This window comes from Salvelinus sp. IW2-2015, linkage group LG36 (assembly GCF_002910315.2).
Source record: "Salvelinus sp. IW2-2015 linkage group LG36, ASM291031v2, whole genome shotgun sequence".
Classification (NCBI taxonomy): domain Eukaryota; kingdom Metazoa; phylum Chordata; class Actinopteri; order Salmoniformes; family Salmonidae; genus Salvelinus; species Salvelinus sp. IW2-2015.
Window position 1 is genome coordinate 22,732,606 of NC_036875.1, and position 22,021 is coordinate 22,754,626.

The 22,021-nt window shown below is 43.3% G+C and overlaps 1 protein-coding gene across 3 annotated transcripts in view; it reads left to right on the plus strand.

The window, feature by feature from the left end:
- The window catches only part of LOC111959345 (OX-2 membrane glycoprotein-like), a 37,068-nt gene extending 16,215 nt beyond the window's left edge, over nucleotides 1-20,853 (plus strand). For all 3 annotated transcript variants that reach the window (XM_023980845.2, XM_023980844.2, XM_070437603.1), the window contains 3 exons: nucleotides 8,397-8,681; nucleotides 13,401-13,505; nucleotides 20,761-20,853. In XM_023980845.2, the coding sequence (XP_023836613.1) occupies nucleotides 8,397-8,681; nucleotides 13,401-13,505; nucleotides 20,761-20,771 (401 nt within the window). In that variant the 3' untranslated portion in view covers nucleotides 20,772-20,853. The remainder of the gene's footprint in view (nucleotides 1-8,396; nucleotides 8,682-13,400; nucleotides 13,506-20,760) is intronic.
- Nucleotides 20,854-22,021: the final 1,168 nt, after the last annotated feature.

Genomic DNA, 22,021 nt, shown 5'->3' on the forward strand with positions numbered 1-22,021 from the left:
TATCACGATCCTCTTTCAATAATTGGTCAGGGGAATGGAAGGAGGGTCTTTGTATCCTAGGTTGAGATTGCTAAGGCGAACAGCCGGCAATGTTAGTTTTGCCCACCGTAGGTCGAGGCACAGACACAGGTCTCAATGGGGATAGTGAGCTGACTACATTGCTGACTATGCTAGTGGGCAGACTCCATCTAACGTGGAGCGGGCCATCAACGCTGAGATAGGAAACTATATCATCCAAACCAATGTGTAGTTAACTAGTGATTTTATGATTGATTGATTGTTTTTTATAAGATAAGTTTAATGCTAGATAGCAACTTCTACCTTGGCTTCTCTTACTGCACTTCACGTAACAGGCAGTTTCCTCGTGGGAGTTGCAATGAGAGGCAGGTGGTTAGAGTCGTCTGGAACTAGGTTAAACTGTAGAGGTTGCAAGATTGAATCCCGAGTTAAAATTCTGGTCGTTCATGCCTGTCGAACCCATAGCTGTATGTGTTAACCACTGTGTCCTAGGCCATCATGAAAAATAAGAATGTGTTCTTAACTGACTTGAGCTAAGTTAAATTAAAGGTGTAATTTTTTTTTTTGCCATTTGCGATTAATTCGAGGTCCCGACCTCGTAGTCTGGGCACGCAAAGACATCTGGTCGTACCCGTGACGGGGCTTGAGGTATGTAGCTTTTATGTAATACCGTGGTGACTGCCACATATCATGGGGAGACAAGTCTTTGAGATACACTGGCCTCGATTTTGCAGGTTTTCCCTACTTACAAAGCAGTAGATGGTCGTGTAACTGTTTAATCATAGGTACAATGCTTCAACTTTGAGAAGACGGAATCTAAAACAGAAAATCAGTCGAGAAAATGTACATTGTATGAATTTTTAAAGTAAATAGATATCATTTTGGATTTTTTTTGCGATGACTAAGGTATTTGGATCACGCAGCTACCTGAACCAGTAAGAATTCGGCTCACAGACCGCTGTTGTTTTTTCTTTAACAAGCCTTCCTGTTCTCCATACATGTAATCCCTGTATTCAAACTGACCTGTTTGAATCGTCTACCTGTAAAGACACCTGTCCACCAGGCACAATACATCAATAACAGATCTCCAACCTCTGCCACAATGGCCAGACAGAAGTGTGTAGAGTTACAGATAGGGAATATTTGTAGACGGCTGTCACAAGGGCTGGGAATGGGCCCTAGACAAGAAGGACAATGGCAAGGCCAGCCTTGGTGAGAGGAGGCAACAACTGTTGGCGCAATTATTGGGAGAAATGGAGAGAAGTTCAAGATGACGGTCAATCGACCCTCTGTCTGGGGTTGGCTCATATGCAAGATCTCACCTGTCATGGGGTCATCAATGATCATGAGTGATGGTGAGGGATCAGTCCAGAACTACACAGGCAGGCGCTGGTTGCCAATGACCGTGAAGAGTAGCTGGGACCGACAGTCTTCAAAGAACAGGCCATTAGTAACGGACAACTCGTAACCGTCATGGATTAAAAATCCCGCAGCGCACGGAGCAAGGCTCCCATCTGCTCAAGCCAGCGCATGGTCCACGGCCGTCTGAAGTTTGCCAATGACCATCTGGATGATACCGAGAGGAAGGATGGCAGAAGGTCATGTGGTCGTGATGAGACAAAAATAGAGCTTTTTGGTCTAAACTCCACTCGCCGTGTTTGGAGAAGAAGAAGGGTGATGTACAACCCAAGACAACCATCCAACCGTGAGCAGTGGAAGGTGGAAACATCATTCTTGGAGATGCTTTTCTGCACTAAGGGGACAGGACGAACTGCACCGGATTGAGGGAGGATGGATGGGGCCATATCTCGCGAGATCTTGGCCAACAACTCCTTCCTCAGTAAGAGCATGAAAGATGGGTCGTGGCTGGTCTTCCAGCATGACAACTGACCCGAGAAGAAACACAGCCAGGGCAACTAAGGAGTGGCTGCCGTAAGAAAGCATCTCAGGTCCTGGTGTGGCTAGCCAGTTCTCCAGACCTGAACCCAATAGAAAAATCTTTGGAGGGAGCTGAAAGTCCGTATTGCCCAGCGACAGCCCCGAACACTGAAGGATCTGGAGAAGGTCTGTATGGAGGAGTGAGCCAAAATCCTTGCCTGCAGTGTGTGCAAACCTGGTCAAGAACTACAGGAAACGTATGATCTCTGTAATTGCAAACAAAGGTTTCTGTACCAAAAATTAAGTTCTGCTTTTCTGATGTATCAAATACTTATGTCATGCAATAAAATGCAAATTATTTACTTAAAAATCATACAATGTGATTTTCTGGATTTTTGTTTTAGATTCCGTCTCTCACAGTTGAAATGTACCTATGATAAAAATTACAGACCTCTACATGCTTTGTAGGTAGGAAAACCTGCAAAATCGGCAGTGTATCAAATACTTGTTCTCCCCACTGTATGTCTCGTGTTTGAGCCGTTGAATTGTGACTCTACTTTGTCTCTATACTGGCACTTTGCTTGTTTAATTGCCTTGCGGAGGGAATATTTGCACTGTTTTGTATTTTGGTTGCCTTGCCATGATTAAAAGCGGTGGTTCGCGCGAATGCTGCCATCAATCCACGGTTTATGGTTAGGGAAGGTTTTAATGGTCAGAGATGGAACGACGTCTCCGATGCACTTGCTAATAAACTCGCTCACCGAGTCAGCGTATACGTCAATGTTATTGTTTGAGGCTATCTGGAACATATCCAAGTCCACGTGATCGAAGCAATCTTGAGGCGTGGAATCCGATTGGTCAGACCAGCGTTGTATTGACCTGTGCATGGGCGTTTCCTGTTTTAGTTTCTGTCTATAGGCTGGGAGCAACAAAATGGACTCATGGTCAGATGTGCCGAAGGCAGGGTGGGGGAGGGCTTTGTATGCATCGCAAAAGTTTAAGTAGCAATGATCCAGAAAGCTACCAGCTCTTGTCGCACATTTGATATGCTGATAGAATATAGGAAGTATGGTTCTTAGGTTAGCTTTGTTAAAATCCCCCGCTACAATAAATGCAGCCTCAGGATGTATGGTTTTCATAGTCTAGTGAAGTTCTTTCTTTCTTTCAGGGCCGTCGAGGGATCTGCTTTGTGGGGTTATACACGGCTATGACTATAATCGAAGATAATGCCGGTCGGCATTTGATTGTAAGGAATTCTAGGTCTGGTGAACAAAAGGACTTTAGTTCCTGTATGTTGTTGTGATTACACCATGAGTTGTTAATCATAAGGTAGACACCCTTCTTCTTACCAGAGAGATGTTTGTTTCTGTCGGCATGATGCGTGAAGAAATCGGGTGGCTGTACCAACTCTGACAACATATCCTGTGTGAGCCATGTTTCCGTGAAACAGAGCACGTTACAATCTCTGTCTCTCTGGAAGGCAACTCGTGCAACTCATCCACGTTGTTATCTAGAGATTTTACATTGGCGAGTAATATGCTCGGAAGTGGTGGATGGTGTGCTCGCCTTCTGAGTCTGACCAGTAGGCCGCTCCATCTGCCTCTTCTGCGGCGACCGCATTGTTTTGGCTCGGCCTCTGGGATACGATCACATTTCCAGAGTGGAGGTTGGAATAAAGGATCCGCTTCGGGAAAGACATATCCCTGGTCGTAATGATGGTAAGTTGACATCGCTTTTATATCCAATAGTTCTTCTCGGCTGTATGTAATAACACTTGATAATTTCTAGGTTAACAATGTAAGAAATAATACATAAAAAAACAAATAACTACATAGTTTTCTAAGAACCTAAAGTGAGGTGACCATCTCTGTCGGCGCCATCTTGCACTGAGGTATTCGGGGAAATTAGGGGGACATGCATTAAGTTACTTACATTGTGTCTGCCAATGCCGCTAGGATAATGTACATTTGTTGCAGCATTTTGACGACACAATGGTAGGGATTAACAGAGCTGGTCTTGGTCATTGATAAGCCATTGTTTTAACGCAGCCTTGAAATGCATTTAGAGTCCAGGAGCCAAGATGATTTGGATGGACTCTGTCATTCCTGTAGAGCAGTGGTTCCCAAACTTGTTATAGTCCCGTACCCCTTCAAATATTCAACCTCCAGCCTGCGTCCAGGGTCAGCGCACTCTCAAATGTTGTTTTTTGCCATCATTGTAAGCCTGCCACACACACACACTATACGATATATGTATTCAACATAAGAATGCGTGTGAGTTTTTGTCACAACCCGGCTCGTGGGAAGTGACAAAGAACTCTTATAGGACCAGAGCACAAATAATAATACAATAATAATCAATTATTTTGTTATTTTGTGAATAACTCACCACAGGTTAATGAGAAGGGTGTGCTTGAAAGGATGCAAATAACTCTGCCATGTTGGGTTTTATTGGAGAGAGTCGGTCTTAAATCATTTTCCACACACAGTCTGTGCCTGTATTTCATTTTCATGCTAGTGAGGGCAGAGAATCCACTCTCATGTAGGTACGTGGTTGCAAAGGGCATCTGTGTCTTAACAGCACGATTTGCCAAGGCAAGAAACTCTCAGCGCAGCCCTATCCAGAAATCTGGCAGTGGCTTCTGATTTGAATTCAATTTTCACAGAACAGCTTGTTGCAATTTCGATGAGGCTCTCTTGTTCAGATATCAGTAAGTGGACTGGAGGCAGAGCATGAAAGGGATAACGAATCCAGTTGTTTGTGTCGTCAGTTTCGGGAAAGTACCTGCGTAATTGCGCACCCAGCTCACTCAGGTGTTTGGCTATATCACATTTGACATTGTCCGTAAGCTTGAGTTCATTTGCACACAAAACAATCATGCAATGATGGAAAGACCTGTGTGTTGTCCTTGTTAATGCAGACAGAGAAGAGCTCCAACTTCTTAATCATAGCCTCAATTTTGTCCCGCACATTGGATATAGTTGCGGAGAGTCCCTGTAATCCCAGATTCAGATCATTCAGGCGAGAAAATCATCCAGATATGCCAGTCGTGTGAGAAACTCGTCATCATGCAAGAAAAAAAAAAACGTGTCAATACCTTGCCCCTTGATAACCAGCGCACTTCTGTATGTTGTAAACGTTTACATCAGGGGTGTCAAAACTCAGTTTCGCATCGTGGGCCACATACGCCTAGGGAGATGTCAAGTGGGCCGACCATTAAAATTATACCATACTCTCTAATTAAATAACCAAAATATCATGTCTTTCCTTTGTTTTGGTGTAAAGAAAAGCACAAGAACATTAGGAAAATATTGAAATTTAATGAACTATACTTTTACACAACATTTCATGAAACACCTCATATTCCTTAGACAAATGTGCAATTTACTCTTTTTTATGATTGCAATAAAGCTTGTCGCTTCTCGGACATACAAGTTCAGCCGCCTTCATCATGGCATCGTTTAACAAAGTCACCGTCGGAGATACGGCTTCGATGCTAATGCTATTTCGCTAGCAATTAGGTAGCTGGCTTTACCGCTGCTTCACTGACTTCTCGCTCTGGATGAAAGTTGACTGCTGTTTCCTCAGACCCGCCAGCAATTCGTTAATCTTTATCTCTTCTCAGTTGTCCTTGCAAGCCGTCATATTTTTCGCTGTGATGAGTCTCGTAGTGGCGTCGAATATTATATTCCTCTCAATACCGAAACTTGTTGCAAACACACCAAGCACGAAGGTTTTCCGTGCATCTCTGTAAATAAATAGGACGTGGTCCATTTTTCTTTGAGAAAATTCTACACCTCCTTATCTACTTTCTCCGTTTGGGATAACGACATTTTGGCTAATGAGGGTGTAGCGCGAGAGGTAGAGACCAAGGTATTAACAACGTCGTAACAAACAGCAGATTGGCGCATTGATACCGTCTGCTGTTTTTCAGTCTGTCTCAGTGATGCAGCTTGTCTTCTACTCTTGATGGAAGAGTGCGCCCCTTAGCGGATAATCCATGAATTGCAGCGAATTAAAAATATTAATTCCATGTCTTTTATGCATTTTTTCCACTTTCAAATTATTCCTGCGGGCCTGATCGAACCTCCTTGGGCCGGTTCCGGCCCCGGGCCGATATGTTTGACACCCCTGGTTTACATGGTCGCTGCCCATATCAGTGCATAATGCAAAAAATACATGAGAGTTCAGGGGCCTTGCTTTAACAAAGTTAACCATTTTCACTGTATGTCCAAAGTGTTTTTCAAGCTGTCACGCATTCCCTTGGCAGCAAGAGCCTCTCGGTGGATGCTGCAGTGTACCCAAGTGGCGCGGGAGCAACTGTTGAATGTGCGTTACCACTCCACTATGTCTCTCTCGCGGCTTTTGCGTCATCTGTACAGATACCAACACATCTTGACCACCAAAGTCCATTCGATGTCACAAAGCTGTGCAGTACTGCAGAAGAGGATGTCTTCCCTAATTGACCCCACTAAACATAACGGACACATATACCAGGAGCTGTGCCAGGCCGCCACGTCTGTCTCATCCAGCTGTAACGCATGTAATTCACTGGCTTGTATGCGAATCAGTAATTGTTTCAGAACATCTCCTGCCATGTCACTGATGCATCGTGAAGGTGTTGTTTGATTAAGAACATTGTCTCTATAGTTTTTGGGGCCTTTTCCCCCAGCATTGTACCAGCCATTTCCGCAGCAGCAGGAATAATTAAGCCCCACAATAGTATGGGGCTTTCCTGTCCTAGCCACTCGGTAGCTCACCATATAAGCAGCTTCTAGCCCCTTCTTATTAATGGTATCTGTTGCTCTTATGTGCATGTCTTACTACTCGAAAGTCGTCTTTATTCTCGCTCAAAATACTCCCGTGGACTATTTTCAAATTGTCATGTTCGTTTCTAAATGTTCGCAAGAGTGAAAGTTTCCCGCGAGAGAGTAATGGTTCACGTGATGGATGTTAATTATTTGACATTATGTTATTTCGCTGAACACTAGATGGTTTAATTTTCATTTTGGGCAGTGAAACGAGGCTACTCAGGCGAGGGGGGGGGGGGGAACTCACCCAAATAGTACCATCGCCCACGATTCGGAAAATATAAATGTACTGTTTGAAAATGTGAGGATTATATATTTTTTTTATCAATCACATTTTTATTTGGCATACCCCCGACGGCATTGCTCGTTCCCAAGTTTGGGAATACCTGCTGTAGAGTATCTTCTGTTTCCAGAAGGTGTCAGTTATCTTAAAGTTATTCCAGCAGAGCTACAGTAATATTTTTGACAGATGTATAATGCCAGTAGCCTGCTGAATCTTTCACACCAGCGGCTCAATGATGGTACTGGACCTGAAATTATTGGCAGTTTTTTTAAAAAGTCTTTTAATGCAAAAATCAGTTCTTTTAAAATTCATTTTCAGATGTTCCAAGCTAGCCCTCCTGATGTTGTTTGACCCCACATGGACTACGACAGCGTCCGCTCCCAGCATCTGTCGTAGAACAGAGGGACTGTACTCGTGCTCCTGAGTAGCACAGGGTTTTTGCATTGGGAACTGAGATGTTTCTCACCATAGAGCTGCTGGTGATGTTGAATGGGCCAGTCTCTCAGGCAGCCTCACGGTCTGATGAGGGTGGGAGCTCTGAGGATCTGAACCCGAGGTACAAGCTACAGGAAAGGGAGACAGAACAGAGGACGAAGACGCAGGTACCTACGGATCCGATCTCAAATGGGAATGGAAATCAATTAACCGCAGTCTCTCGTTCAGCTTACGTTGCGCTGGGAGTCTAGATAGGATCGAGGGAAAGCAAAGTCCAGAGAGATCCTTGATGAAAGCGCTCAGGACCTCAGCCTGGAGCGAAAGTTCACCTTCCAAATTGCAGAGGAGAATGTGAGAAACTCTCCAAATGCAGGTGTGCCAAGCTTGTAGCGTCATTCCCAAGAAGACTCAAGGCTGTAATCGCTGCCAAAGGTGCTTCAACAAAGTACTGACTAAAGGGTCTGAATACTTATGTAAATGTGATATTTCCATTTATTTTTGATAATTTTCAAAAATGTCTAAACCTGTTTTTGCTTTGTCATTATGGGGTATTGTGTGTAGATTGAGGGGGGAAAACTATTTAATACATTTTAGAATGAGGCTGTAACGTAACAGAATTTGGAAAAAGTAAAGATCTAAATACTTTACGAATGCACTGTATTCACAAGCTTAATGTATTCACACTTTGATATCATCTGTGACATTGATTCTCTGCCCAAATAAGTTTGGATATCCTCTGTTTATCTTTCTTAACTATACTCTGTTATTGACATCAGAATCACAAAACTAGACACGTCAGTGGTTAACTTGGTGTAACCCAACTGAAGCTTTTAGATTTTCTTTTGTGTTCCAGGTAATCAAAAAGAGTCTCTATCCAGGACCTAGTCATAGTTAAAGTAGGTCACCCAACTGAAGAACGCTGATTCAGTAAACCCAATATTGATTTTTGGTTGTATCTGTGTCTTCCCCAGTACTGCCTAAGCCCCAGGTGAGCTACAAGAGCACGTCTCCAGGGGTTATTGAGGCCAACTGTACAGCTGTGTCCCGGCCCCCGGCGGAGATAGTGTGGAACGTGGAGAGGGACAACCGAACTATGGGACCCCCTGTGACATCACAGCTCCAGCAGGGGGATGGGACCACCCTGGTCATCAGCACCCTCAACGTCCAATCAGGGCTGCTGAAGGATGTGTCCGTCAAATGTCTGGTCCACCATAAGGGTCTGGAGTCACCCATCGCTGTTTCTATGAACACCAAGAGTGAGTGAGACACACACACACACATTGGGAGGATGCAAATTTAAAAAAATTATTGGCTTCGAGCTTACACTTGTTTTTAAGTTAGCTGCTTTTGGAAAAAGTAGCCTGACCAAACCAAAGCCAAGAATACTGATCCCCGAGGGATGGATGTGAACATTGTCTGGCAAACATTAATGACTTATCGTAAACAGTGTGTAAGAGTTTAGATCTGTTTTTGTTGAAGTCATTGCCAAGCAGGTTTAGTTTACACGCCCAAAGGGTCACCTCCAAAATGATTGTCTCCCTTGATAAAGATGAGCAAAAAAGACTATGAAGTAAATAATACAAATACTGAGCTATATTGCTATTTCGTTTAACAACAAAAAAAAATCTCAAAAAGTAAAGGGTCAAAATGATTAGCCGCCTGTTTCAGTACTTTATGCAACTTCCCTTGTGAGGATAACGACACAGACTTTTTCTATAATGTTTTATGAGATTGGAGAAAACATTGGGAGGGATCTTAGACCGTTACTCCATACAAAATCTTTACAAACCCTTTAAATCCTTTGGTCTGCGCTTGTGGACTGCCCTCTTCAATTCAAACCCCAGGTTTTCAATGGGATTGAAGTCTGGAAACTGATATGGCCACTGCGAAATTTAGATTTTGTGGTGAAATTACCATTTCTTTGGGGATTTTGACTTGTGCTTGGTTGGGGTCATTGTCTTGTAGCCCAATAAGATCAAAAATCATCACCATATTTTATTGTAGATATTAGGTTATTTCCTGCACAGGCATCCTTTTCGATGCCAAAACCACTGCTGGTGTATGTGACCTATTTTCGACTAATCTGACCATAGCACCCGGTTCCCATCCTAGTGCCAGTGCCGTTTAGCAAACTCAAAGCGTTTACATTCTTGGTTGCTCCCAATTAAGCCTTTTTTTCTGACAACCCTTCCAGAAAGCCTATTAGCGTGCAGGTTGCGTCTAATTGTAGATTTGGAGACCCCAAGATGAGACAAAGTTCTGTAGTTCTCAAAGCTCTCCCTCGCCCTCCATTTGGCAAATCTGACCACAATTCTATCCTCCTGATTCCTGCTTACAATCAAAAAATAAAGGAGGAAGCACCAGTGACTTGGTCTATGAAACAGATGCTAAACTACAGGACTGTTTTGCTAGCACAGACTGGAATATGTTCCGGGATTCTTCCGATGGCATTGAGGAGAACACCACATCAGTCACTGGCTTTATCAATATGTGCATCGAGCACGTCGTCCCCACAGTGACTGTAAATACATACCCCAACCAGAAGCCATGGATTACAGGCAACATTCGCACAGAGCTGCTGCTTTCAGGGAGCGGGACTCTAACCCGGAAGCCTATAAGAAATCCCGCTTATGCCCTCCGACGAACCATCAAACAGGCAAAACTTCAATACAGGGTTAAGATCGACTCGTACTACACCGGCTCCGACACTCGTCGGATGTGGCAGGGCTTGCAAATTATTACAGACAACAAAGGGAAGCACAGCTGAGAGCTGCCCAGTGACACGAGCCTACCAGGCGAGCTAAATAACTTCTATGCTCGCTTCGAGGCAAGAAACACTGAAACATGCATGAGAGCATCAGCTGTTCAGGACGACTGTGTGATCACGCTCTCCGCAGCCGATGTGAGTAAAACCTTTCAACAGGTCAACATTCACAAGGCCGCAGGGCCAGATGGATTACCAGGACGTGTACTCCGAGCATGTGCTGACCAACTGGCAAGTGTCTTCACTGACATTTTCAACCTCTCCTTGTTGGTATTACAGACAGACATGTTTCAAGCAGACCACCATAGTCCCTGTGCCCAAGAACACTAAGGTAACCTGCCTAAATGACTACCAACCCGTAACACTCACGTCTGTAGCTATGAAATGCTTTGAAAGGCATGTCTATGGCTCACATCAACACCATTATCCCAGAAACGCTAGACCCACTCCAATTTGCATACCGCACCAACAGATCCACAGATGATGCCATCTCTATTGCACTCCATACTGCCCTTTCCCACCTGGACAAAAGGAACACCTATGTGAGAATGCTGTTCATTGACTACAGCTCAGCATTCAACACCATAGTGCACTCAAAGCTCATCACTAAGCTAAGGATCCTGGGACTAAGCACCTCACTCTGCGACTGGATCCTAGACATCCTGACGGGCCGCCGTGGTAAGGCTAGGTAACAGTAAATCCGCCACGCTGATCCTCAACACGGGGGCCCCTCGGGTGCATGCTCAGTCCCCTCCTGTACTCCCTGTTCATGACTGTACGGCCAGGCACGACTCCAACACCATCAAGTTTGCCGATGACACAACAGTGGTAGGCCTGATCACCGGCAATGACGAGACAGCATATAGGGAGGAGGTCAGAGACCTGACTGTGTGGTGCAAGGACCACAACCTCTCACTCAATGTGATCAAGAATAAGGAGATGATTGTGGACTACAGGAAAAGGAGGACTGAGCACACCCCCATTCTCATCGAAGGGGATTTGGCGTCCATCACCAACAAACTAACATGGTCCAAGCACACCAAGACAGTCGTGAAGAGGGCACGACAAAACCTATTCTTCCTAAAGACTGAAAAGATTTGACATGGGTCCTCAGATCCTCAAAAGGTTTTACAGCTGCACCATTTGTGGCCTGCTGGAGGTCATTTTGCAGGGCTCTGGCAGTGCTCCTCCTTGCACAAAGGCGGAGGTAGCGGTCCTGCTGCTGGGTTGTTGCCCTCCTACGGCTTCCTCCACGTCCCCTGATGTACTGGCCTGTCTCCTGGTAGCGCCTCCATGCTCTGGACACTACGCTGACAGACACAGCAAACCTTCTTGCCACAGCTCGCATTGATGTGCCATCCTGGATGAGCTGCACTACCTGAGCCACTTGTGTGGGTTGTAGACTCCGTCTCATGCTACCACTAGAGTGAAGCACCGCCAGCATTCAAAAGTGACCAAAACATCAGCCAGGAAGCATAGGAACTGAGAAGTGGTCTGTGGTCACCACCTGCAGAACCACTCCTTTATTGGGGGTGTCTTGCTAATTGCCTATAATTTCCACCTTTTGTCTATTCCATTTGCACAACAGCATGTGAAATTTATTGTCAATCAGTGTTGCTTCCTAAGTGGACAGTTTGATTTCACAGAAGTGTGATTGACTTGGAGTTACATTGTGTTGTTTAAGTGTTCCCTTTATTTTTTTGAGCAGTGTATATATCAGGCTGTGTCAGAGGAAGGACCTAAAAATTGTCAAGGACTCCAGCCACCATTGTCATAGACTGTTCTCTCTGCTATCGCATGGCAAGCGGTACCGGAGCGCCAAGTCTAGGTCCAAGAGGCTTCTAAACAGCTTTTACCCCCAAGCCATAAGACTCCTGAACAGCTAATCAAATGGCTACACAGACAATTTTCACCCTCCCACGCTGCTGCTACTCTCGTATTATCTATGAATAGCCACTTTAATAACCCTACCTGCAATGTACATAATTACTTCAATTACCTCTCCACCGGTGCCCCCGCACATTGACACATTGACTCTGTACCGGTACCCCCTGTATATTGTGATTTACTGCTGCTCTTTAATTATTTGTTTTTCTAACTTTTTCTTTTTGGTATTTTCTTTCAACTGCATTGTTGCTTAAGGGCTTGTAAGTAAGCATTTCACTGTAAGGTCTACACCTGTTGTAGTCTGCGCATGTGACAAGTACAATTTGATTTTATTTGAATCTGTGGCCCTTGGATTTCCTTTGCCTCCTGAAACATCTTCCTCACTGTGTGTGAGGACAATATACTGTACATATGCATCCTTTTACAGCAAGTTTACCACTGTTCCAGTGGTTTTAAATGTCTTATTGCCCTAGTAATGGTAAGTGGTATATTTATTTATATATAAAAAATGTTTTTTACCCATTGTTGATGTGGATTTATGAAGGCCAAGTAACCTAGCTGTTAAGAGCGTTGAGCCAGTAATCAAAAGATTGCTGGTTAGAATCCCCAAGCCGACTATGTGAAGAATCTGTCCATATGCCTTTGAGCAGAGCACTTAACCCTAATTGCTCCTGTAAGTCGCTCTGGATAAGAGCGTCTTCGAAATTACTTAAATGTAAAATGTAATGTAAATGTCTCTTAATTTTTTTGTTCTTTGCCTTTCCCCATGGTAATGGATGACAAAGTGTTTATACCCCAGTGAAACGGGAAGCCATGGAAGGCCACAATTCTGCTGTTTCTTAAACTGAGATTAATTTAAAGTAGTATGTTGTTGCTGATTCAATTTTTTTTAATACGAATATTTAGGGGTGCTGATAATTATGACACCTATCTGTTTGAGATTAGTTGTATTACTTGTTCAACAAAATGTATTTCTCAAAGTGATTGGGAAATTATATTACTTTACATTAATACATTATTTTGTTGTTGCATACAATATACTGTAGCTCAGTATTTGTTTTGTTTATTTTTGTACTTTTTGCTCCATCTTTATCAATTGTACCAATAATTATGTGAGGTGACTGTACATAATGAAATGAAAACTGTTCATCTGAAGCTGTTTAAACCAATTAACATTCTTGATACTTTTATGAAGTTTGTTTTGTGGGCAGATTTTTTTCCTCTCTCAATCCTCTCTCTCTCTCTCGCTCACTGAATCTGTCTCTCGATCCTCTGTCTCATCAGTTTCTATTGCTGTTCTTTCTCCCTCCCTCTCCCTGTCTAGTTGGGACAGCTTTGACCATCCTGATCTCGGTGACCACTGTAGCTGCTCTGCTGGTCATAAGTCTCTGCTTCTGCCTCTGGAAGTGTTTCTTGCGGAAAGAAGACGGTGAGTGTGTGTGTGTATCCCCCTCCATCGACCGATCTCAATGGAGGTGTTCACTTCCCCCATAAGAGTCCTTATCCAAGAACAATACTTTTTAACTTTGGCCCAGAGGAAAGCAGGAGAAAGGTCCTCCTCGGTTTCTGTGTGAGAAATGTTCTGACCTCATTGACCTTGCTGGCTATTTTTGAGCTCTCAGGCTAATAGTTGTCACCACCATGATTCCATGCAGCTGGGATAGGTTTTTTTTCCAGGATTCATTCAGGGTGTGTTTCTGTGTGTATTGTGGGAATTGTGTAACTACAGTGTGTTTGTCCTGTGTATGTCTCTTGTGTGAGTGCTACAGTATAGTGTTCCTGTTCCTTCAGTTTCCTGGTATGTTTTGGCATGTGTTGAAGTTTTCCTGACTGCCTCACCACCTTGACATTCATTTCAGAGGAAGTTGATCTTGAATGACCTGGTCGCTGCTGTTTGGATGAGAGGTTTATGATACCACGGTGTGTGTGTGTGGCAGGTGCCACCCTCATAGTACATTACTACTGTTTGGATGAGAGGTTTATTGTGTGTGTGTGGAAACACGCTCATAGTACAGCAGAGGATGGATCTGAGGTCATTATCACCTTCATTAATTGTGTGTGTTTGAGCATGTACAGTAGGCATGGAAACACCCTGGGATTTAAGTGACCCAATTTTGTGTGTGTGCGCACGCGTGCGCCTTGGTCTCAGTGATGCCAGAAGGCAAAAGGAAGTGTGATACCAGGGGACAAAAGGGTTATGGAATTATGCATCCTTGGAAATATTGAACCTGTGGTTGGCATTTGTATGATTTATGATGCTCTAAAGTAAAGAGGATCATTGTTTGCTAAATATAACCAGAAACTGGGACAAAGATGCATCCATTCCTGGCTCTTAAAATTCCAGGCATGACTTATGTGAGTTGGAGGAATTGAACTCTGTCCATGTCCCTATGCTGACAGCTGTCTTCAGTCACTACAGAGTAAATACAAATATGAAACATTGCAGCTGGCCAGATAGAGCTGTTTTTAACTCATCTGTTTTAGATGCTATAGTTCTTCTAAATGGTACAGAGAACCAATACAAGAAGCTATGGGGGGAATTGAGTCTGCTTGCCCATTATCTACACTCGACCTGGAAAGCTACCGATGATGGTAGGAGTGTCCATAGAGTCAGCTATCTGCCATACTGTATTTTTATTCTGAGTCTTGAGGAAGGTTTTTCTCCTCAGGGCTTGAGGGAAGCCAAAGTCCGCTACCCAAGAGGTGTAAAGCGGCGTTTACTGATTCTAACAGCAGACCTATTAGCTTGCTGCCTGCTCTTAGCAAACTGTTGGAAAACATGGTGTTTGACCAAATACAATGACATTTCTCTGTAAACAAATTGACTACAGACTTTTGGCATGCTTATATAGAAGGGCACTCAATATGTACTGCCCTAACACAAACAAACATATGATTGGTTGAAAGGAATTTATAAGAAGAAGATTGTGGGAGCTGTACTGTTAGATTTCAGAGCAGGCTTTGATATTATTGACCATTACATGTTGTTGAGAGAACATGTTTTATGGCTTTTCAATCTCCGCTCTGAATCCACGATATGGCAATCTAAGAACTCAGAAGGTTTTCTTTCATGCAAGCATCTCTGTCAAACATGTAAGGTGTGGTGTACCGCAGGGCAGCACTCAAGGCCCTTGGTATTACTTTAGATTGTAAACTGTCATGGGCAAAACATAGATTCAATGGTTGTAAAAATGGGGAGAGGTACAGTGCATTCGGAAAGTATTCAGACCCCTTCACTTTTTCCACATTTTGTTAGGTGACTGCTTTGTTCTAAAATACAGCATAATGACAAAGCAAAACAGGTTTTTATACATTTTTGCTAATAAAAAAAAAATTCTGATTTCACATAAGTATTCAGACCTTTTACGCAGTACTTTGTTGAAGCACCTTTGGCAGCGATTACGGCCTCGAGTTTCATTGGGTATGATGCTACAAGCTTGGCACACCTGTGTCCTGACTCTCCTGTGAGGATCCAAATATCAGGTTACCATGGATCAACTTCTACCAGATCCCTCTCACCTGCAGAGGGGAGGAGTATTGATGTGGGGGTTTTGTGACACCTCACACCCGGTCGTAAACTTCTGCAGCAGAGGACCATTTTTAGCTTTTAGTATTGGTGGTTGGGACGTCCTTTTGTTACAGAGACTTTTTGCTGCCCAAAAACTCTAACTACCAAAAGTGGACACGAACAATATTCCTAACATCCGAATGTGGGGAATGATGAGAGATGATCTATGGAATATGAATGTCGATTTTGTAATGTCATTAAAAATGTTATAAAAATGTTATTACGAAAATATTGTAACTTGAACAGTATACACACTGTAAATGTCAGGGTTACACTGATTATGTAAATTCTGATAATGTTTTGTTAGGATAGGAATATGAATTTAGTTTTCTAATGAAGTCATAGTTTTTGATGATACTTTGTCCCAGTAAGTAGCCATGCCCGAGGGAGCTCAGAGTGTATCAGCGTGACGGAAACGCCCCCTTTTTTACCAGAGAATAGAAAGGATTAGTTGAGAATTAACATATGGGACCAGAAGGACTCAAGCTGCAGGTTAGTTCTCCATTGGTTACGAGCCTGAAAATCAACATGAGGTGAAGACGACAAAGTAGCCCCTCTAACAATCAATGTTACGGCTGAGTAGCTGTTCTAAGGACTATCTAAGAAAGTGAATAAGTAGAACCGTCCTGTTACTCTCTTCAAATCATTGTCAACTACACTGCTCTCATCAGTCCACTGGGGATCATCGACGTGGCTGATTAGCTGTCTTCAGAGAGCGCCTCTTCCTGGGAGTGAACGTAAACACCACCCTGTTAGTCTGCTTCAGACTTCAGGACAAGGACATTGTGACCTCTTGTGGACAATCAGATCCTTACACTTAAGAGCTCGGGAGAAGGACAACGGAACCATTTCCATGAAGGCCTGGGTGCAACAGAGATAAACGACGAAGGAAGACATCCAAACATGTAAATACATTAATTACTTCTTAACCCAAATGGGCGGCGGTTCGGGGCAAAGTATTATGATTACTGTGAGCGTAGTTCCAAGTGTATAAGTTTCTCTCACTTTCTCCCTTTGTTCCTCTACTCCTCCCTCTTTTCATAAACAAGCAGTCATGTTGTTGTTAGTCCGCTAGGGACCTGTTTCCAATGTATTAAGTTTCTAATCAATAACCTATACCGTGTGTGATCATTTAGTTAGTAAATAAATAAATCAATTTGTGTGATACGGAATGATCAGTAAAGCTGTGGTTTCTGCAGAAGCAAGGAGTATGCGTCGTTTTGAATTATGAGACTAATATGAGATAATGATTATCGACATATCTGGGGTTTCATTCGGGAGATGGTAACGCGTTAAACAACTTCTTCTGTGGTGCTCCAAATCCTAATGAGTTAATTGTTACATGATGAAATTAATCGAGTAACAATTAAACCTAAACTCAGCAAAAATAGAAACGTCCCTTTTTCAGGACCCTGTCTTTAAAGATAATTTGTAAAAATCCAAATAACTTCACAGTTCTTCATTGTAAAGGGTTTAAACACTGTTTCCCATGCTTGTTCAATAAACCATAAACAATTAATGAACATGCACATGTGGAACGGTCATTAAGACACTAACAGCTTACAGACGGTAGGCAATTAAGGTCAGTTATGAAAACTTAGGACACTAAAGAGGCCTTTCTACTGACTCTGAAAAACACCAAAAGAAAGATACCCAGGCTACCTAATGATCTGCATGAATATGCCTTAGGCATGCTGCAAGGAGGCATGAGGACTGCAGATGTGGCCAGGGCAATAAATTGCAATGACTGTACTGTGAGATGCCTAAGACAGCGCTACAGGGAGACAGGACGGACAGCTGATTGTCCTCGCAGTGGCAGACCACGTGTAACAACACCTGCACACCCGAACATCACACCTGCGGGACAGGTACATGATGGCAACAACAACTGCCCGCGTTACACTAGGAACGCACAATCCCTCCATCAGTGCTCAGACTGTCCGCAATAGGCTGAGAGAGGCTGGACTGAGGGCTTGTAGGCCTGAGTAAGGCAGGTCCTCACCAGACATCACCGGCAACAATGTCGCCTATGGGCACAAAGCCACCGTCGCTGGACCAGACAGGACTGGCAAAAAGTGCTCTTCACTGACGAGTCGCAGTTCTGTCTCACCAGGGTTGATGGTCGGATTCTCGTTTATCGTCGAAGGAATGAGCGTTACACCAAGGCCTGTACTCTGGAGTGGGATCGATTTGGAGGTGGAGGGTCCGTCATGGTCCGGGGCGGTGTGTCACAGCATCATCGGACTGAGCTTGTTGTCATTGCAGGCAATCTCAACGCTGTGCATTAAAGGGAAGACCTCCTCCCTCGTGGTACCCTTCCTGCAGGCTCATCCTGACATGACCCTCCAGCATGACAATGCCACCAGCCATACTACTCGTTCTGTGTGTGATTTCCTGCAAGACCGGAATGTCAGTGTTCTGCCATGGCCAGCGAAGAGCCCAGATCTCAATCCCATTGAGCATGTCTGGTACCTGTTGGATCGGAGGGGGAGGGCTAGGGCCATTCCCCCCAGAAATGTCCGGGAACTTGCAGGTGCCTTGGTGGAAGAGTGGGGTAACATCTCACAGCAAGAACTGGCAAATCAGGTGCAGTCCATGAGGAGATGCACTCCAGTACTTAATGCAGCTGGTGGCCACACCAGATACTGACTGTTGCTTTTGATTTTGACCCCCATTATTCCATTTCTGTTAGTCACATGTCTGCAGAAGTTGTTCAGTTTATGTCTCAGTTGTTGAATCTTATGTTCATACAAATATTTACACAGTTGACAGTGAGAGGATGTTTTTTGTTGTTGCTGAGTTAGTTGATTCGATACATAACAGTCATCAGATTAATGTTTAGTCACGTCACAACACCTGTATTTGGGGAGTTTTTCCCATTCTTCTCTGCAGAGCCTTTCAAGCTCTGTCAGGTTGGATGGGGACCGTCGCTGCACAGCTATTTTCAGGTCTCTCCAGAGATGCTTGATCGGGTTCAAGTCCGGCCTCTGGCTGGGCCACTCAAGGACGTTTAGAGACTTATCCCAAAGCCACTCCTCTGTTGTCTTGGCTGTGTCCTTAGGGTCGTTGTCCTGTTGGAAGATGAACCTTCGCCCCAGTCTGAGTTCCTGAGCGCTCTGGAGCAGGTTTTCATCAAGGATCTCTCTGTACTTTGCTCTGTTAATCTTTCCCTCAATCCTGACTAGTCTCCCAGTCCCTGCCGCTGACAAACATCCCCACAGCATGATGCTGCCTCCACCATGCTTCACCGTAGGGATGGTGCTCAGTTTGGCTGGGCGGCCAGCTCTAGGAAGTATCTTGGTGGTTCCAAACTTCTTCTTCTTGGAGACGACTGTTCTTGGGGACCTTCAGTGCTGCAGAAATGTTTTGGTACTCTTCCCCAGATCTGTGCCCCGGTCCAATCCTGTCTCGGAGCTCTACGCACAATTCCTGAGATCTCATGGCTTGGTTTTGGCTCTTACATGCACTGTCAACTGTGGGACTTTATATAGACAGGTGTGTTACTATCCAAATCATGTCCAATCAATTCAAATTACCACAGGTGCACTCTAATCAAGTTGTAGAAACATCTCAAGGATGATTCATGGAAACAGGATGCACCTGAGCTCAATTTCGAGTCTCATAGTAAGGGTCTGAATACTTATAGAAATAAGGTATTTCTGTTTTAGATTTTTAATACATTTGCAAACATTTCTAAACATCTGTTTTTGCTTTGTCATTATGGTGTATTGTGTGTAGATTTCATGAGGGGAAAAAATAATTCAAAGCATTTTAGAGTAATGCTGTAACGTAAGAAATTGTCGAAAATGTCAAAGGGTCTGAATACTTAACAAATGCACTGTATGTCCATAATAGAAACACTCTACTTTTTTGACACAACACTCCAAAAAGCAAGTCCTGCAGGCTCTAGTTTTGACTTACCTTGATTATTCTCCAGCCGTGTGGACAAGTGCTGCAAAGAAAGACCTAATTAAGCTGTAGTTGGCCCAGAACAGAGTGAGATGTCTTGCTCTTCATTGTAATCAGAGGGCTAATATAAATTCTATATATGCCAGTCTCTCTTGGCTAAGAGTTGAGAGACTGACTGCATCACCTATTTTTATTAGAAACATTCATGTGTTGAAAATTCCAAACTTACACACAGCTCTGACACACACACACTTACCCCACCATGGGTCTTTTCACAGTCCCCAAATCCAGAACAAATTCAAGAAAGCCTTCAGTATTATGTAGAGCCGCTATTGCATGGAACTCCCATCTCATATTGCTCAAATGAACAGCAGACCTGGTTAAAAAAAAACAGATGAACCAACGTCTCACGGCACAACATCTTTCCCCTATTTGACCTTGATATTTTATGTCTCTTATGTAGGCTGTGTTGTTTTTTTATTCATGTAGGTCTGTCCTTGAGCTGTTCTTGTTAATCAATGTTCTGTATTATGTCATGTTTTTTTGTGGGCCCCAGGAGGAGTAGCTTCTGCTTTCGCAACAGCTAATGGGGATCCTAATAAAATACCTGTTCTGTATTTGCTGAACCTCTGTTTCATCGCTGGTTTTAGCATTGCCACTTTATGGCTCTATGGAGAATGGGGATATTATACACAAAGGATAGTATGGGGACAATAACAAATAACTGTGGGTACAAGTATAAGACAGACATTTGTGGTGGAGAACCATGGTCAGACTGCCAGCCAGGCTTAGATGGGTTTAACACAGTATAACACGTTTAATAGAGCACAATATTCTGATCCTAAAAGGAGAAAGATTAAGTCTCTGAAATCTTCCCAGAGGCCTCACACAGTGCCAGTAAATTAGATGGGAGAATTTGAGTTACAGTATGTGTTGATTGTCTGTGTGTTTCCTTGATACTGGTTAACAGACTTTCAGAGGCAGATATAGGCCTTAAGTGGAAACTTGATTTAAATGCCTGGTTGGTCTCACTGCGTTATGGAGCCTCTATCACACATTGACCATCTGAACCCAATGACCCAGCACTGACTTCTCTGACCTTGTTCATTTCAGTTACAGTTATTATAGAATGTAATTTTGCTCTACTTGCTTTAGTGTATTGTATCTCTCTTTTTCCTCTCTCTTTCACCCTCTCTCCTCTGCACAGATGCAGTCTAAAAGGAGGAAGTGAAACTCAGCCACTCAGCGACTGTTCCTCAACATTCTACTGCACTTTCAGAAGTMAAGCAAGGCCCACCTCAAGAAGGCACAGAATACAATCTGTCGTGACCAGCACCACAGGGTCACTGAGAAACTGAATCCATCAACACAACATCTTTTGTTTCGTCACAATGGTTCGTATTCACGAGTTTGAAGTGTTTCAGAGTAGAGGTGCTGATATGCGATCAGATTTCCCTTTTAGATCATAATGAATAAGATAATATTGACTGAGGAGACCTGATCCTAGATCTGCACACCCACTCAGACTGTTTGTGAATACTGGCCAGTATGATCACAACACATCCTAACAGACCAGATCTGAACCTAACCTTGTCCTCTGGTAACCCCAATTGGCATCCATATCTATCATGAAGTGTGATGCTGACTGAGTATTTTGTTCTTGTAACTGCTTTGGTTTCTTTGTGGCATTTTTAAATATTTTCCCAAGATGAATGTGGTTTTCACGACCTAATGGACCTAGGTTGTAGGAAAACTCTGAATGAAGTGAAAATACATTTTAGTATTCAGTGATCCTAATGTCTTACGATACACTGAATGCAGATGAGTAAAGTTATTGTGTTGGATTTTACACTTTAATGTCCCACTTTAGACCACTGCAACGCAGCTCCTGTGGAAGACCTACCCTGTTTGAATCCCCTAGAATATATTGTTTTGATTCTACTCTTGATGTAATCTTAATTATAATAGCCTCTCTGTAAGCTTTCAACCCCAGGACCCAGATTCACAAAACACTTCAAACGCAAAACTTAATTAGAAGCTTCATAAGAAAAAAAATAAGTTTGTTAGCACAAATCCTCAAACATTTCTTTAAGAATTCATGCTTTTCTTACGAACTTCTCAAATATCTTTTTACAAACTTTATTTTTAAGATGATTGTCGCAAAGCAACTGAACTAGCTCGTTATCTTGCGGGCAAGGGCAATCTTATTAGCATATTTCTTACTGCGATAACTGGAGAGAAAATTGGGGGTGGGGGATTTAAAAACAATCAATACTGGAACTTTCACATGAAGTTTGAGTCAATTAAACATGTTCAATTGCTTTCATTATCTTATTTTCTCACTTCCATGCATTTAAGCCCAGGCTTTAGCTATCTTGAAATTAACAACATTTCCAAGAGGAAATCCACTAACTTTATTTTAGAATCACATTTCTTCTTAACAATTTTCTGAGGAAGAAACTTAAGAA